At 43.1% G+C, this 15,000-nt stretch overlaps 1 protein-coding gene across 2 annotated transcripts in view; it reads right to left on the bottom strand.

Moving 5' to 3' along the window:
* The window catches only part of mboat1 (membrane bound O-acyltransferase domain containing 1), a 35,225-nt gene that overhangs the window by 9,996 nt on the left and 10,229 nt on the right, over positions 1-15,000 (bottom strand). The window contains exons 4-10 of one of the 2 annotated variants that reach the window (XM_079894112.1): positions 12,837-12,932; positions 11,412-11,467; positions 11,235-11,289; positions 10,408-10,588; positions 9,832-10,024; positions 9,281-9,384; positions 9,098-9,162 (exon numbers count right to left, since the gene is read on the bottom strand). In XM_079894112.1, coding sequence (XP_079750238.1) covers positions 9,098-9,162; positions 9,281-9,384; positions 9,832-10,024; positions 10,408-10,588; positions 11,235-11,289; positions 11,412-11,467; positions 12,837-12,932 — 750 coding nt within the window. The remainder of the gene's footprint in view (positions 1-9,097; positions 9,163-9,280; positions 9,385-9,831; positions 10,025-10,407; positions 10,589-11,234; positions 11,290-11,411; positions 11,468-12,836; positions 12,933-15,000) is intronic. The other variant, XM_079894113.1, reaches the window with a different exon arrangement.

The following is a 15,000-nucleotide window of genomic DNA, read 5'->3' as shown; positions in this document are numbered from 1 at the left end:
AAAATGCAGTAAATTAATCGATAGATCATTGTATTAATACTTTTGAAGTGAATATAGTCCGTGTGTATACATGAGTGGTTCAGTTCATTCTGTTGTTAATATTTGAATTTTAGTCCATGAGCCAGGGCCCCGAATTTGGTCCATCGGTATCATCTGGGGGACAAAGTCTCATAGTGTTTTTTGGCAAGGTATACACCCCTAGTACTAGAGAAATCACGATAGCAGTGCAGGGGTGGTAGCGAAATCGCTATGAGTGTTGTTATAACCAGTCAACTGAACCAACAATCTTTTCACAAAACCTTGTCAAACTGTCAAAATCCATCAACATTCCGTGCATGAGCTACTTTCTGACATTCTGACATTCTGACACTCAAATTTTGACTCTTGAGTCAATATGTATAGAGCGTTAATGTCTGTGTCTGTGTTTCTGAAGTCTGTGCAGCTTCAATGGAAGTGGATTGAAGATGGCATAGTTGGTAGTGTTGTTATAACCAGTCAACTGAACCAACAGTTCCACGCAGCGCGCCGTCCGTGGTCTGTGTGTTAATGTTCAGACTATATGGCTTATGAAGCATCAGAAGGAGTATATGAGTATGTATAGAAAGCCCAAGATCGAGGACTCTTTGGCCAGAAATATGTTTCTTGGGTCCAATATGAACTATTGGAGCCCAAAAATCCATATGAACTGTGCATGAGCTACTTTCTGACATTCTAACTGAAAGTGGGTGAATATCAAAATACATGATAGAAACATTTTGTTAAACCACTTACAAGTGTTATGTTGACAACACTATTGAAACAATTACTTTTTATTACAACTGTACATGAATAAATAGGCCATTTGGCTCTGGACTAATAGGGTATTCTATTTTCCATTCTATTGGCTCTGTTCTATTTTGAAGACTTGTACTGGCTGCACAATTCTAAGTTAAAGGGGTCATGAACTGGATTGTTTTATTATTTTATAATGTTGCCTGGGGTACCCTTATAATGTTAGTATGATTTTTACATCAAAAATTGTCATAATTTATAAATAAAAGCCATTTTTCCAAGCCTGATTTCAGCCTTAGATTTGAATGCTCTGTTTTAAGGGGCGTGTCTGCTGTGAGACTGCAGTGCAAACGCCCTCTGCTGTGATTGGCTGACATGCTTGCATATGAAATAGCTAGTATTACATGAACTCTCTCGAAAACTTTTACTACGTTTTTACTAGTACAGCTATCGAGATTAACAAATCGTGAACAGTATCGTTTAAAGCATTATATTTAAATCTATTACATCGCATGAAAGGTTGCAGCATGATGAGCACTGAGCAGATGACAGACAGTCTGTTGATCACGTGAATAAAGATCTTATCATTGCAACGCAATTTTTGCACTCTCACAAATGCTTACACCAAATCACAATGCAAACACGATGTGAGTACACAGTAAGAGCTTCGTTGTGTAGTTTAACAGTGTCATCATTTCATCACGAGTTTGGTGAGTGTCCAGATAAGCTCTCGCGGCTCGCGCTGTGCTGTTTGATTGACAGCTTGGGCGAATGGAAAGGGATCGTTCTTTGATCGCTTTCTGTATATAATTTAATAAGAGTTTAAAGAAGATTATTTTCATAATACTACGAGAAATTATGTGAAGTTGATCGTTTAGTCACTGATGCATAAACAGTATTGAACGATTTTAAGAGAAATATCTGAACTTGAATAATTACACATCAGAAATCACTGATCGCAGATCAGGCATTAGAATACACATGGTTACTTACATGTTGCTGGCAGATCCGTCGGGAAATTGTGATTGACTGATTTAATAAAGTTTAACCATGCTGGAATCCAAAGCTTATGCAGACTGTCTTCTTGCACAAACAGGCGCTGCACAATATTTAGTCAACAGCATGTTTATTGCTTGGAAGTAGCTCGATCCGGTTTAGCAATCATCATGTCGTCCTATGTTATTTAGCATGTTTGGGCGAATCGGTGGCCGGGGCTAAACAGGCCGTGTTGAAGTAGGCGTTGATCTTCTTTTGTGGAGGCGGTGTTTTATCCTCTTTGACGTCATAGTTCCCCACTTTGAAAAACGAGTCGTTTGCTGAGCCTGATGTCTATAAAAGCTTTTATTGGACTAACAAGGTAGTTTTCAGTTCTGAAACTTACAGGATATTATTATAGTATGATGATCTCTTATATGTCAAAAGCTCAAGGAAAATTTGATTTCTCAGTTCATCACCCCTTTAAGGCTCTCACAAATAAATAGTATGGGTATATTATACATTTTCTGAGTCATCAGAGTGCCTTGAGTATTGAAGTTGTTGAGTTTTGTGTCCGTGGTGTTCTTTCATGCCACAGGGATAAAAGAAAGCATACAGTTTAGGCGGAAATTGTGAAAAATGTGTGTTATTTCTGGTTTAAAGAAGTCATGTGACCTCTGTGTTTGTCAGACAGGTTCAGTACTGGGCTTAAATGAAAGCCTAAAAGGTCCCCTTTCCAACGATACCAAGCACCATATTATAGAATATTGACAATATCCCTAGCATGAGCCTAAACCAGATATACACCAGATTTCAAAAACGGAATTAATCTTAGGGGGTTAGTAACTTCATGAGCTGAAAAAAGTGATTTCGCTACCACCCCTGCACTGCTATCGTGATTTTTCTAATACTAGGGGTGCATACCTTGCCAAAAAACAATGATTGTCCCCCCGATGATACGATCAACCCCCCTGGCTCATGGACTATTTGGAGTGTACATTGTTTTTCCGTTAATGCGGTTACGTGATTAGCTGTAAATAGCGCTGAGATAGACTGTTAGTAAAGTTATCGTCAAATATAACTTATATAACAAATATAACAAAAAATAGGACAATCGGACTGAAATCTTCATGAATTCATCCTGTAATTGACCCGAGGGAGACCAGATAGCGCCCCAGATCACCGTGAGGTCTGGGGTTCCTCTGGCTGCGTTGGAGTGTGATCTACATCAGCCGCCAGGAGGAGGATCTGCAGGAGGAGGATCTGCAGGACGAGGATCTGCAGGAGGAGGATCTGCAGGACGAGGATCTGCAGGACGAGGATCTGCAGGACGAGGATCTGCAGGACGAGGATCTGCAGGACGAGGATCTGCAGGACGAGGATCTGCAGGACGAGGATCTGCAGGAGGAGGATCTGCAGGACGAGGATCTGCAGGACGAGGATCTGCAGGACGAGGATCTGCAGGACGAGGATCTGCAGGACGAGGATCTGCAGGAGGAGGATCTGCAGGACGAGGATCTGCAGGAGGAGGATCTGCAGGAGGAGGATCTGCAGGACGAGGATCTGCAGGACGAGGATCTGCAGGAGGAGGATCTGCAGGAGGAGGATCTGCAGGAGGAGGATCTGCAGGAGGAGGATCTGCAGGAGGAGGATCTGCAGGACGAGGATCTGCAGGAGGAGGATCTGCAGGAGGAGGATCTGCAGGAGGAGGATCTGCAGGACGAGGATCTGCAGGAGGAGGATCTGCAGGAGGAGGATCTGCAGGAGGAGGATCTGCAGGAGGAGGATCTGCAGGACGAGGATCTGCAGGACGAGGATCTGCAGGAGGAGGATCTGCAGGAGGAGGATCTGCAGGAGGAGGATCTGCAGGAGGAGGATCTGCAGGACGAGGATCTGCAGGACGAGGATCTGCAGGAGGAGGATCTGCAGGAGGAGGATCTGCAGGAGGAGGATCTGCAGGAGGAGGCCTTCCACGGTGCTTCGCCATCATTTCAGTTCCTACAGTGATTCAGGGACCCTTGTTTGCTTTTCTTTGTTTGTGCTCAGGAGAGTGAAGAGGCCAGTTTCAGTTTCCACGGCCACTACGCACTCAAGCCACGATTCAGGCCTGCTCCGGGGTGGGTTGTGAGAGTGTGCGTGTGTGTTATCTGTGTGTGTGTGGGCCCACAGTGTTTAATATCAGTTCATATAGTGTTATTCAGCGCGCTTAAAAAATGTGAGTGTTCAGAGTAGTATTTTGAAACACAAAGTGAATTATTCTATACATGTAATTTCAAGGGTGTTAATTCGCTCAACTAACTCGAGGTGTATTTGACACAGAGGTCAATTCAGCATATCTGTCACAGGTCATATTCCCCTTTTTGTGGTTATATTATACCAAACTTGAGATTAACTTGATTTAGTAATATTTAGCAAATTTGAATGCAAGCTATTTCTTACTCTATAATTCTACTTGAATTAAATCCTGTACATTTTTCTATTTCAAGTGTTTTCTTTATTCAACAGAGTTTATTCTTAACCAGTGAACTTGTGTGAGCATAGATTTATTCTGAGTAAATTTCCAAAAGAAAAGTATTTATTTCAGTGACATCAGCGGGGCCTTGTAATACAACATCTCTTAGGCACTAGTTTATTGAACCTGGTGCTGTCCTTTACTGAACCTTTAGAAAAGGAGGTAGGGGGCGCTACATTTGTAAAAGCCATTAAGTTAATCATACTGATTTCAAAGTTGAGGATTCAGTAGTTTGAACCAAACACTTAGTTGATAATTCAATATACTTTATTTTAGACAGAACATCCATGTTTCGGTCGTGACGGCACATTTCCGGTAGTGACACTGTGACAGTAATGTTTTGCGATCACATCACATTACAGAATTTTAACTCACATACTAAAACACAACTAAAACATACTAAGATACTAATGATTTGCATAACTGTACAAAAATTGTGTTTATTTCCCCCCCAAAAATGAATATATGTGTTCACTTTTGTCAGCAATGATGACATGTTTCGGTCATAACTGTTTCGGTAGTGACAATTTTAGATACTTCTGAGCCTAGCTCAAAGATGCTAATTAGCACAGGGTTAACTAGCACAGTTCTGAACAGTTGTACACACAAAAACTAAATTTTATTGAATAACACTCAAAAAAAATTGTCTAGTAGCCAACTAGGTGAACCCGGAAATGTTGAGTACACCAAAGTTTTAATGCAGAAATGTGAAGTATGGGTTCCCAGCATACAGAAGCTGCCGGATGCTAATTTGCATATATTGAGAAATTTGCATAATTAGCATTATTAGCTTAATCGTCCATTTTGACCATATATTTTGCACTGTATGGCCAATTTTTACAATATGCGAGTGGTTTTAGAGGTTTTAGAGGATGCTGATTTAATTTCTGGCATTTTCAGATTTCAAAGAGCTAATTTTAGTACATAATTTGATTTATTTAGGCAAATTTTGATTACTTTCAGGCATCATTTTAGGTTATTTTTATGGTAAACAAAATAATCTTACATTCCAGAATCATGAGTGCTCTTGTGAATGTTGATGCCCTGTTTTCAGGGTGTAGTGAGCCTGAATCCCCTCCTGACACTTTTGAAGATTCAAAATTGCTTTTTGGATAAACGATTAATCTTTGTTAGGCTGAATGTTATGCATTTCTGGAGGAAAAAGCAATGTGGGTGTTTGACATAACTTGGATCCTGCAATTTTACGATACATATTAATGGGGTAGCCCATTAAGACACCCAGTGAGATGACATCACCTAAGCCCATCACCATGTGTGATCAACAAACTATTAACAAATATACACTATATAGATGCCATACAAGACAGGCCACGCAAGTCGCTAGGGCAACGCCCGCATGGCAGAAGGGCTGCCCAGGTTGGTCCGCAAGTCACAAGTTCCAACGAGGACCCAGTTAAAACTCGGCCAGATGCAAGAGTTAAAACTGAGTCTGGGCAACCCGGGTCAGTCCGCCAGATGCAAGGCTAACCAAGAGGGCCTCACCTCCGCACCACACAAGGCACACACTGGCTACCAGCTGCACAGCTGCTCTTTGCTGATGTGCAAGGTTTCAATCCGGCTTTGCAACCACAGCTGACAACATCTAACAAAGCAGGAGGAGCAAATGGACTTGAATCCTGGGTGGGCATAATCAGTTCCTCTCCTTCCTTCAGGCCCATCTTCTTGTCCCGTCCCAACAAGGTGATATCCACAGCCGGTGGATCAGGCTAGTCTGTAGGTGGGCACATCTTCCATGAAGGTGCATATTGCGCTCTGTAGGAGGTAGTGTCTTCAGTGCTGGAGGGCTTTTGCGATTTCAGTCAATTTCATACCAGGCTGCATCCCGGTACAGAGCCGGGAAAGAATTGTACAGAGCCGGGAAAGAAATCCCTTGTTGCTTTTGTGATTTGTAAATCTGTGGCTTCTGCCTCTCCAACACAGTGGAAAAGCTAACCAGGTACGACTCTCATGGCCTTGAGTGCAGACACCTTCCCCTTCCCGACAGGATATGAGGTGGTGACATGGCCAGAGTGGAACCACATTGGTCACCCAGATTCTCTGCAGTTGCATTTATGCTGAGAACAGTGCCATTCCACTTTTCCATCTGTAGGTTAGTAGTGTTACCAGCCTTCCAACACCAATAAACCATAAGCACAAAGACATCTGTGTCATCACTGAGAATGTGAACAGTTGAAGCCCCATGTCTGACAGCATCTAACATGTAAGATATAAGTGATATATCGTCCTCTTCATGAGTGTCAGCTTTACTGACCATCATGATCTTACTTCCTTCATTGAAAGTGCACAGGGGTTCGCTCAGCCTTTGTTTGTTGTGCTTGTTTTTCAAGACTTTGTCTCGACTAGGTAGAGGAGTAGTCAATGAGAGCTTGTACTCTTGTACTCTGTGGAGCTCTCTCCTGCTCTTCTATGTCTCTCATGGTCCTTGGCAGACACCTGCAAATATCTGTCAAAGATGACAAATGTTTGGGTGTTGTAACAATTAAGCCGACGTCCCATGCTGGCTGCAAGATCTGCCACTGTCCCAGACGATGGCCAAACCACGTGATAAATGAGCTGGAATGCATCCACAATGACAACATCTGGTGACTGGGGATTGGACTGGAATTCCGAGCTGATGGACAAGCACTGACTTATTGCCCTTTCGGAGGCATCCATTGTCATCAATGATAGACAAGGGGACTGGGCTAAGCTCATATTTGAAGAGAGAAGAGAGCTCCATTGTTTTCTGGCCTCCCACCACCAACAGTCAAGCAAATAATGACTCAAGGTCACAAACAACCTTCCCACTGACCTTCATTCCCTTTTTCTGGAACTTCATAGTCACTACCTTGTTAGAGATGGGTGCATGAAATGCCTCCGGAAGTGATGAAGAAAACTTTTCACACATAGCCTGGCCAATCTTTAGCGCATCTTGCACATTCACTTTTCCATCAGCCACCTGTCCATTTATGATGTGGTAGAGCAAAGTGCTCTCTGTCATGAGTGGATTTGTGTTTTCCCACAGCATCCTTACAATTTTAGAGCGGTCCTCAGCATCCAACTCCCGTCGTGCTTCACCCTCCTCTTTGTGTCTGTTGGACACAGTCTTCTCTGATGCTAGTGTACATGTCATCCAATGACTGAGAGAGATGTGAGCATATGCCAAATGATTGGATCCAAACTGCAACCTGCTCAGGGTTGGTTGAAATACCCTTCACGCCCCCTGCTCCCTTCCCTTGCCTGATGTATGACTGCTCCCCAAACACATCGGCACTCACTGCAGGTGCACCATCTGAATGGCGGCACACATGACTTCCGGCAAGAAGGTCATCTTTTGCAATGGAGGGAAGGTGCTGCATTTCACGTAAATGCCAAGTGATCCATCTAGCATAGTGGTGATGACCAGCTGCAAAAGAAAAGGGTAGCATCTCTTCAAGGCAGTGTTGTTGCAGCAGCCAGTCACCCTCCCTCAGCTCGCCAGAACCTATGTGCTCTTAAAGGACAAGTTCGGTATTTTACACTTAAAGCCCTGTTTACAGATTGTATCTGATGAAATAGAACGGTTAAGATTAAAATTTGGACACATGCTCCTGTCCCGAGAATTTTAGGTTGTGGTCAGGGGTGTTCACTGGTATGCTCACTCAAAAATCGCTGCAAAAGATGCTTTCCAACAGGTTTTATCGTAGTTTTTGTCCAACTCCATTGACTTGTATTGAATGTGCTGTGAGGTACGGTATTACTCCGCCGCTTCTTCTTCTGCTTCTTCTGTGTATTCAGTGAAATGCCAGTGGTTTGCTTGCAATCGGCAAATGTGCATTGTCGCCACCAACTGGGCTGGAGTGTCTATTATTCAAGCTCTCAACGGAAGAATCTACGGGTGTGAGACGTTTGGAAAAATAGGTCCACAGTTTTACAACGAATGGTAAAACACCCGTTGGAAAGCATCTTTTTCAGCGATTTTTGAGTGAGCATATCAGTGAACACCCCTGACCACTCGGTGAGTTTCACGTCTTTGTAATCGAAAGTTTAATGTGTTTTATGAAGGAATGTTCCAGTGCACCTAGACAACCATTGTGGGGGTGGGGGGGGGGAAGCGAAATAAACCTAAAATTCTCGGGACAGGAGCATGTGTCCAAATTTTAATCTTAACCGTTCTATTTCATCAGATACGATCTGTAAACAGGGCTTTAAGTGTAAAATACCGAACTTGTCCTTTAAGGTTGGAGTGATTGAGCAATCCACCCATAATCGGCCTGTTGGGTGCTGTCTCGCCTTTTCCAGGAATTCCAGTATGGGTTAGGGTATACCTAACCTTACTAGTATTTCCAGTAAACATGATGTCACAACCGAAACTTTACCACATGTTTCGGTAGTGACAATTTTAGACACTTGAGAGCCTAGGTCAAAGATGATAATTAAAAAAAAAAAAAAAAGAATTTTTTTTTTTTATATAAAGTTTCATGATTTAAAAATAAAATATAAAATAAATGTTTTATTTTTACTTCACTTTTTAAAAGAAATCAAAAAGATATTTAAAAAAAACAACAACAAAAAAACAATGAAAAAAACAGAAAAACAAAAAACAAAAAAAACATTTCAATATCATTTTCACAAGTTACAATTTAGGGGTTAGGGATCGGGACAGCCCCCTCCCAACTGAAAGTACCCAATAAATGATGATTCTATGTATATTAAGCTTACTTATATTTTAAATATTATTGTGGGATTCAATAGATAATAGAAGGATCTTTGTAAACATATCAAATTTGAATTCTTAAATGCTGATGCAATAGCAACAGATCAGTTGACTAATATGTAAATATAACATTTAAAACTAACCGTTTTAGCCAAAGAGCAGTCTGTATATTCCAGTTGTCGATAAATGATTTAAAACTTGTTGCTGTCTGCAAACAGAGAAAAGATTTGCTTTATAATTGAGAGATCCACAGTCCTTCTGTGGCATTATACAAGGCAGTAGTGAATACACTGTTTGCATGGCCTGTTCAAAAGTAGTGAACAAACCTCAATCTCCCAGATGTGAACGTTGGAGACGAGGTCCCAGGACACTTCTCCTCTCGCGTTCACACCACTGACTCCGAACCCCGCCGCATTGTGGACCGCATCCGCTGGAAGTGGGAAACAACATGCATTTACTGTACAGCGCTAGTCCCTTTAGATATCATGTAAGGACACACTAACACATTTCCAATCGTTCATTAGTGGATTTGTAAGCAAGAGACTAATTTTTCAAAATATCATTTAAATGATTATCCTTAATAGCATACAGTTATGCTCTACACTATAACTCACAATATCTCCTAACCTAGCTTAATATGTGTACACAATCTGTTTGATGAGTTTTTATTTATTTTATTTAAAATGACGTGACATTGTGCTCTACGACTATAGGACCCCTGGTATCAGCCATTTGGCTGTATATTTTGGAACAGACTCATGTCTTTCTGCCAACAATACATGACAATAAATAACAGTATGTTCTTAAACGTCGACTCATAACACGTTCTGCTCTCAGCCAATCACACGGTCTCAGGTTTCTGTCCGCGTCTGCTTACCGAGGGTCCATGCGAAGTAGAACTTGGGTCTGGCAGCCTGGATGGAGATTAACGCGTAGGCCAATCTGGTCACGAAAGAGGCGTCGCTGACGAACTGCGGGTCCACGTTGTAAGTTACGGGGAACGCTTTGGTGATGATGAAGAACCAGAGAAGACAGCAGACGCACACGAGAAGCTTTTTAATCACAGTCCTCTGTAGAAGAACAGCAGGAATTCATCTCAGAAGACAGAATAACACTCAAGAAGTGCCCTGGGAAATGTGCAAGACAACCTGGCAGTGTTTAATCGCCCTAAAACTTTCCAAGCATTGATTATTTGATCCTCACAACATTATTACACCAAATAAACATGACAAAAATTAAACAAAGCACACATGTAAATGGATATTGAGGCATGGGCAATGAGTTTCATTGTTGGGTGAAGTTTTCCTTTACATGTTCACTGCCCTGCGCACACACATACAAGCCTAATCCATGCTGTTCTTAATGAACTGATCACCCTTATTCTGTGTGTTCGTCTGAGTCCTGTGTGAACAGCTGTATTTCTGAAGCAATGTTTGTATGAATCTTGTCTCACCACAGGCGACGGCTCAGGCACTTTCTCCCAGTCGATCTGCTGTGAACTGCTGTCTCTGACTCTTTTCACACGCTGGCCCTTGATAAACTCAATGTAGTCTTTATAGAGACTGCAAGGGCCCACCAAGATACTCAGGAAATTTATATTGTAGCTCAGATACTCCAACAGAGACGGGCGTGAGCTGTAGATGGAGAAAACATGCGGTGAGTGGAGAAGAACATGACTTATCTCAACAACAGGAGTGTTCCCTGAAAAAGCTTTTGTTTTTACACTGACTGATCCCTGTTGTAGTCACAAACATGATCTGATTCTGTGGGGTGACGCTGTTATTCCCAAAACAAATGCAAGTAGGATGACCTTTGGTTCATATTTGCCTTTCTGTCTTTATTTCCTGTTTATTATTATTATTATTATTATTATTTTAAACCATTTTGCAAGCTGATATTGAATATTGAATATTGATATTGATTTAGGTTACTGAAGGGTTACAGTGGCTTGCAAAAGTATTCAGCCCTTAATTTTTTTCCATTTGATCACGTCGAAATAGGTTGTAATCGCTGTCAAACGTGATCATAAGTCCTGAGTTATGAGTCTGAATGTGATTTTTCTTTTTTCCCCTTTTTTATAAATTTGTAAACTTATCACAAATAGTTTTTGCGGTGTCATTATGGGGAATGGAGTGTAGACTGATGACTTTCGCAAGGCACTGTCTTTGTGTCCGGGACGTTCCGCTATTTCTGCCATGAGTAACCACCAAATATTTGTAGGTTTTAGCACAGATTTTTCCCAGTAAGATGTAGAAACTGCTGAGGATGAAAAAGTCATACTGTACTGCCAGACGTCTCTGATCGTCTCTAAGTTCCTCTTGCTTTCGACTCATCCCTGAAACACGAAGACACGAGTCATGTTTTCTGAAATTATCAATTGAATTATTTTCTAAGATGTCAGTGACATGACAGTTTATAGCAACAAATTCACAAAAGATTGCACCAATGATTTCTCACCATCATGCACCTGAAAGGCAAGAGTCGTGACCTTCTGTGTTATTATCATCAAAGGCCTGAAAACAAGAGGAGACTAAGTAAATAATACTAATGAAGAAAGACCCCACATTTATTATGAAGAGAGTTTATATACTGTAGGTCTACATAGGCAGAGTAGTTAGTTTCCTTCAGTTAGCGTACAGGCTCATGTATAGTGTTCACAGCGAGGCTCACAGATCCACACTACAGTCAGCAGTTACACAGAGAAAGACTGAAAGTAGTGATCATTTGCAGTGATTCAGATTCAGTAACCGCTCTGGGGTGCGTTTCCCAAAACCATAGTTGCTAACTAAGTTAGCAACTTTGTTGGTTGCAATGCAATTTCCCATTGCCAACCAACTAAGTTGCTAACAGGTTAGCAACTATGGTTTTGGGAAACGCACCCCTGACTGATTCAGTTCTTTGAGTGAAGGAATACAGTAACGTGAGTGAAAATAAACCACTAAAAACTGAGTTCAGGGATTTCTTTTACATGAATCGGGTTTTTCTCCACAGACACAAGACAACTCAACATGCACAGGCCGAGCACAGTCTGTTTTCTGTCCCCAACAACGTCAAAATCAAACCTGTAGCCTGTGTGTACTAGCAGGTGTTAGTCTGCAGTGAGTGGAGAGATGCCTGTTTATCTCTAGAGGAAACTATTACAGCCAATTAGACTTCTGTGTAATCCAGTTAAAAAGAAATAATATTGCTAAGCGTAGATTCTTCAACCTCTAAACGTGACACTGTTCTTTGTGTGTGTCAGCTGACCTCAGCTGTGTGATTTTACTCAGAGGAAAGAGTAGTCTGTAACGTTTTTAGCGATACTGGTCAATAAAACAAATACATATAATTTAATATATTAAATATCAATTTAATAAAGAATATGGTGGGCTGTATGTGTTCATCAGTGGAGAGGAGAGGGGAAGACATCAGGACTTTATGCTGCTGGTTCCTTTATGCTCATATGCAGCAGTTTTGTTTTCTTTCTACGTTTTATTTTGTCATTCAATTTACGTTGAACGTCAGCCAGTTCCTGCCTCCTCCTCGTCTACACAAGGGACTTGGTTACAATTACATTTAAAGAGAAAAAGAGACGTGACCGAGGCACTGACAGACAGACAGCATGTTATCTCTCCTCTTGTTTATCCAAGGGTGTGTACTAAACCTCAGCATAGGAAAACTGACTAAACTGGTATGTAAGAAACTAAGTGGAGCTTCGGGGAGTGGCCACATCACAGAAATCTGAGCGTTTGGCATCTAGTGTGAAACCGGCGTGTGTTTTCGGCGCCCATGTTAACAGGTGAGAGCATTCAAACTGCAGAAGGTCCAGAATGTCCACCTTTGCTGCTACTCATCTGCTACTGATCAAAATAACACAAACACATATAATAAAAATGTCCTTACCCTGAGAAATCTGTGGACAGGATCCCATAGTCGAATATGAAGACTCTGCTCACTTGGCAAAGCGTGAGGTATCCGAGCGAGGCAATCAGGGTATATCTGTAATGAGAACACCTAATTCAGTGCTAAAGTTTAGAAAAACTCTTCTGAGAAGTGTGTGAGCATGCTGAACTTATTTACACAGACTGGTAAAGGATCAACTGAATTTACACCATTAGTATTGTACAGTTCTGACCACTGATTTATTATTCATGGACTTAAGTTTACACAATTTTAATGTCATAATTAGGGACGTCTCGAGCCGATCTCAGGACCGATTAAGCATTTCTTGGCTTTACTAAAAACTGTACATATATATTGGAATTAGTAGTATAGCCTTTGACTGGTTCTCCTCTTTTTTGACAGGGACCCAACAGTTTGTTGTATTCCAGAAGCACAAATCTTACACCAAATCTATCAGTTCTGGTGTACCTCAAGGTTCTGTCTTGGGCCCTCTTCTTTTCACAGTTTACATGTTACCAATTGGACAAATTATTCTAGTTTATTCTAGAAAAATTCCACTCCTCCTCCAAAGCACACACCTCCTCCAAAGCACACGCCTCCTCTAAAGCCACTCCTCCTCCAAAGCACACGCCTCCTCTAAACCCACTCCTCCTCCAAAGCACACACCTCCTCCAAAGCCACTCCTCCTCCAAAGCACACGCCTCCTCTAAAGCCACTCCTCCTCCAAAGCACACGCCTCCTCTAAAGCCACTCCTCCTCCAAAGCACACGCCTCCTCTAAAGCCACTCCTCCTCCAAAGCACACGCCTCCTCTAAAGCCACTCCTCCTCCAAAGCCACTCCTCCTCCAAAGCCACTCCTCCTCCAAAGCACACACCTCCTCTAAAGCCACTCCTCCTCCAAAGCACACGCCTCCTCTAAAGCCACTCCTCCTCCAAAGCCACTCCTCCTCCAAAGCCACTCCTCCTCCAAAGCACACACCTCCTCCAAAGCACACACCTCCTCCAAAGCACACGCCTCCTCTAAAGCCACTCCTCCTCCAAAGCACACGCCTCCTCTAAAGCCACTCCTCCTCCAAAGCACACGCCTCCTCTAAAGCCACTCCTCCTCCAAAGCACACGCCTCCTCTAAAGCCACTCCTCCTCCAAAGCACACACCTCCTCCAAAGCCACTCCTCCTCCAAAGCACACTCCTCCTCCAAAGCCACTCCTCCTCCAAAGCACACTCCTCCTCCAAAGCCACTGCTCCTCCAAAGCACACACCTCCTCCAAAGCCACTCCTCCTCCAAAGCACACGCCTCCTCTAAAGCCACTCCTCCTCCAAAGCACACGCCTCCTCTAAAGCCACTCCTCCTCCAAAGCACACACCTCCTCTAAAGCCACTCCTCCTCCAAAGCACACTCCTCCTCCAAAGCACACACCTCCTCCAAAGCCACTCCTCCTCCAAAGCACACACCTCCTCCAAAGCCACTCCTCCTCCAAAGCACACTCCTCCTCCAAAGCACACACCTCCTCCAAAGCCACTCCTCCTCCAAAGCACACTCCTCCTCCAAAGCCACTCCTCCTCCAAAGCACACACCTCCTCCAAAGCACACGCCTCCTCTAAAGCACACTCCTCCTCCAAAGCACACACCTCCTCCAAAGCCACTCCTCCTCCAAAGCACACACCTCCTCCAAAGCCACTCCTCCTCCAAAGCACACACCTCCTCCAAAGCCACTCCTCCTCCGAAGCACACACCTCCTCCAAAGCCACTCCTCCTCCAAAGCACACGCCTCCTCTAAAGCCACTCCTCCTCCAAAGCACACTCCTCCTCTAAAGCCACGCCTCCTACAAAGCCACTCCTCCTCCAAAGCACACGCCTCCTCTAAAGCCACTCCTCCTCCAAAGCACACACCTCCTCCAAAGCCACTCCTCCTCCAAAGCACACACCTCCTCCAAAGCACACACCTCCTCCAAAGCACACGCCTCCTCTAAAGCCACTCCTCCTCCAAAGCACACGCCTCCTCCAAAGCCACTCCTCCTCCAAAGCACACTCCTCCTCCAAAGCCACTCCTCCTCCAAAGCACACACCTCCTCCAAAGCCACTCCTCCTCCAAAGCACACACCTCCTCCAAAGCCACTACTCCTCCAAAGCACACGCCTCCTCTAAAGCCACTCCTCCTCCAA

The sequence above is a fragment of the Squalius cephalus genome, assembly GCF_949319135.1.
Source record: "Squalius cephalus genome assembly, chromosome: 15".
NCBI classification, from domain to species: domain Eukaryota; kingdom Metazoa; phylum Chordata; class Actinopteri; order Cypriniformes; family Leuciscidae; genus Squalius; species Squalius cephalus.
This window is presented reverse-complemented; position numbering and strand designations above follow the sequence as displayed.